General features: G+C 45.7%; 1 protein-coding gene across 1 annotated transcript; it reads left to right on the forward strand.

The window, feature by feature from the left end:
* The first annotated feature begins 1398 nt into the window (after positions 1–1398).
* LOC104472015 (serologically defined colon cancer antigen 3 homolog) lies at positions 1399–2028 on the forward strand. Its single transcript, XM_010087544.1, has one exon. It carries the CDS (start codon positions 1399–1401, stop codon positions 2026–2028), a length of 630 nt encoding a protein of 209 aa, XP_010085846.1.
* Positions 2029–3680: the final 1652 nt, after the last annotated feature.

Genomic DNA, 3680 nt, shown 5'->3' on the forward strand with positions numbered 1-3680 from the left:
GACCTGCTCCAGCACCTCAATGTCCTTCTTGTGGTGAGGAGCCCAAAACTGAACACAGGATTCAAGGTGCGGCCTCACCGGTGCCGAGTACAGGGGCACAATCTCTTCCCTAGTCCTGCTGGTCACAGCATTTCTGATGCAGGCCAGGATGCCGCTGGCCTTCTTGGCCACCTGGGCACACTGCTGGGTCATGTTGTTGATATATTCAGAAGGTAATACATTGCATATGTGATCAATATTATACATATTAGGTATATTGTTAGGTTGTGAGGTTCACCTAGAGGTCAACTTTAGTTCAGGGCCTCACTGCTCAGCCCTAGTATTTCACTCTCCCCCCTGGTCATGACCTCACAGCCGGCAGTGAAGTCACACAATGACATCACAGACCTCGGTGATTTCTGTTCTCCCCGCAGCAAAGACACAGAGATCCCTGGTCCTCCCCTCTGCTCCCTCCGGAACACACTGGTGATTTAAATTGAGGGATTTTGGTGACTGCCTCTTCCCCCACAAGCATTGCTGAGGCTGGAGAACTTGGCGTGTTGCCTGTCAGTGTCACCTGCCTGTGTGACCCAGGTTCCAGGAGGATAATTTGAATCCTCCTGCTTGCTGCAGCCTGAAGTGTCCTGAAAAATGTCACGGCTGCTTGGCATCTCTGGGACTACCAGTCTTCTCTATGTCCACTGATGTAGAATGTTCTACCAGTAGGGCCACCTTGTGCAAAGGGCAAGCTGAAATACTGTGGAGCTATTAGACCGGAGGTGAATGATAAAATGAATGCATGCACTTTATGACACTTGAATTTCAGCATGCACAAGAATTCTGTGATGATGTGCCTGACTTCATTACCATGAGATATGAAGGTTGCTGCTGTGCTCATGAATGAAAGATGGGCTTTTCATTTCTATGGTCAATAGCAAAACCAGTACTTTCTAGGGAAATCGTAAACTGACTAAACAAAGACCATGTATGTCTGTTGGGTCTGCCCAGAATCTCAAGGCTTGGAAGATGATAAGATGATGACAACACTGCACATCCTCAACCCCCGTGCAAGAGCCATGAGAGCTCAAGTAACAGTCAGGTGGAGGATCTCTGGGAATCCATGCTATTTTCCCTAAATCCCAGGCACTCTTACACAGTGAAAGATGAAAAAATGAAAAACAGAATATATGCCGATAAATTGGCCAAGCATGCACTAGAGCTTGAGGAGAAAGCTCAAGAGTTTCAAGAAGGATTTTACAATACAAAAATGCCTGACAGCTTGTCTGAAGATGAGGACCACAGCTGGACCAAGACCTATCACTTTCCTGTGTATCAAAGGGCGTGTGTGTCCCAGACTGCTGGTGTGGCACCATGTGGCTCCTATGACTCTTTCCAGTGTAGCAAGGCAATCACTTGGGGATGGATGCCTTTGCCTCATGGGCCCATTCCAGAGACCCTTATCTGGGGTACCCAGAGCACAGCTGGGGAGTAGAGCCCCACATGCTGCACCAGGATGCCATCAGGGACAGGGAGCTCCCATCCCTGCAGCTGAGCCATGATGTGCTTCGGGAGGAGAACACCATGCTCAGGAAGCTGATCAGGGACATGCAAAGCTCCTTGGAGAACCAGGTGTGCATGGCGTGGAAGCTGGAGAGGCAGGTGAAGGCCATCCTGGCCAAAGGGGAGAGGGAAACCCAACAGCTACAGTCCTTTGTCTGGTGGACTGAGTGTAGTCTTCAGATAATGTCCCAGTGGGCTCCGGAGGCAGAAAAAAATGTGGAGAAGCTGAAGCAGGAGATATTTCTTCTCCTGGAAGAGCTGGAGAGCTCCAAGGTGGAGAACGAAAGCCTGAAAGTGGGCCAAACGACCAGCCTGGGGGCAGTGAAAAACAACATAGATTTTGCCTTGCAGAACCTCAACAAGATAGTAACAGGCGCAAACTGGTCTATCAGACAGCTCACTCATGGAGCAGAGTCACTGCATTTTGTCGCTGAGGTCCTTCAGTCTACCAGCAAAATTTTTGGAGTTGAAGCAGCAAAGGAGGTATGAACTCAACTCTGTGGATCCTACAGATGAGAGTATGGATCGAGACCACGGGTCTCCCACTACAGCCTATAATAAAATGATTTTCTCTCTTCAATATTAACATTAAATAAAATTGTTCATTTCATCAGGTAGATTAAAGAGTGAAACCACAGTGAGAAAGCTGGGAAGAGTTCAAGGGAGGGTTTAGGTTCTCCTCCCACAACATTTCAGAGTCTTACCTGATTGTAGAGTCTTATTCTGATTATATGAGAAGACTAATGTGCTGTTCACGTAACACGTGCTCTCATCATCCATCCTGTGCATTAACACTGCAAGTACACCAACATTTTAGCTGTCAGAGCTGCATAGTGAAAAATGTCAGTAACATCTTTAGGGGCACACACAGTTTCTGCTTTCCCCACTCAATCATTCTTTCCCCACTACTGTATGTTGTCCACAAAAAATGTGGTGCAAAGTGACAACACCCTGCCTGCCCTTGAGTGTTCCCACTGCAGCATCCAGAGCTGTTCCTCCATCTCCTCTCTGCACACACATTTTGCCAAACACAACATAGAACAGATTTGAGCTTATTTGGTGCCTCAGTTGCTGTATACCACCTATGCTGGATGCAAAGCAGAAAGGATTATAAGAAAATGCAACTGCCTGTAGAAGATCCCCCTTTTGAAGGAACTTTATTTTTTTTTGATTGAGTTTTGAAGAAGTCTTCTGCTCTTTTAAAAACTCCTCGGCCATGGTGCACAGAGTCATCCCTGCAGCTTCTAGGATGAAGCAGTGTTCCAGTGCAGGTACTCAGCGGTGACTGACACTGCTTCTCCAAGATTGTCTGTTACATAGCAGAATTCAGCAAAATACTATTTTTCTTCACAGACAAGGTTTTTTTTCCTGTAATTAAAATGGAACTGAAACAGTGCTGGGCATACTCCTCATATGCTCACACATCAAGAATGTGAGAATGGGAGAAGGAAGGGGTGGGGGGAGAGAGAGGGAGAGGCTCTGCATGCTTTTCTAACTACTGCAAAACAAAGTTTTCAAGTCTCTAGACACAGGGCATGTGCTGTTTGGCTCTGTTTCTGGATTGTAACTAGCATCCTTAGAGCTAGTCATTGCTAAGTCACCTCACTGTTCCCAGAGCACTGTTCTGCAAGTGCAGGAAAATCTTGCCATAGAGAACACGTATTTGACTTGCAGGAGTTTTTTAGGATCTTGATCTGTTCACCCAAAGCTTCTGTTTTGCACCCCCCCACAGATCATGTTTTCTTTCACAAAAGCAGAAAAAAATTAGCTTATGGATTGGCAATTTTGTGTTCTGGAAATTAAACAAGTGGCATAGCAGGAATTAAGACAGTTCCTGAAATGTAGTTCTACTACAACACAGCTAGAACTTGTTTTAAAGGAAGCTATGCAAAGTTCTTCAGCCTGTGATGCCTTGATCAGCATTATGGAATAGACTTTTCTGGTGGGCAAGATTTATTTCTTAGTATTTGGAGAAATTCCTTTATGCTGTATGAGATTTCAGCATGTGAAGTGCCAAAATGGCAGTTCCTTAAGCAAAGTGAAATCCATACCGTTGTGATTTTGGTGCATCATTTAACAATGGGCTGTTAAGTAGTTTTTTTCCACATCCATTACTACACCCATTACGTAAGTGTGTGTAT

The sequence above is a fragment of the Pterocles gutturalis genome, unplaced genomic scaffold (assembly GCF_000699245.1).
Source record: "Pterocles gutturalis isolate BGI_N339 unplaced genomic scaffold, ASM69924v1 scaffold16981, whole genome shotgun sequence".
In the NCBI taxonomy this organism is placed as follows: domain Eukaryota; kingdom Metazoa; phylum Chordata; class Aves; order Pterocliformes; family Pteroclidae; genus Pterocles; species Pterocles gutturalis.

Coding starts and splice junctions, on each gene's coding strand:
- LOC104472015 (XM_010087544.1), top strand. CDS start 1,399: ATGGATGCCTTTGCCTCATGGGCCCATTCCAGAGACCCTTATCTGGGG.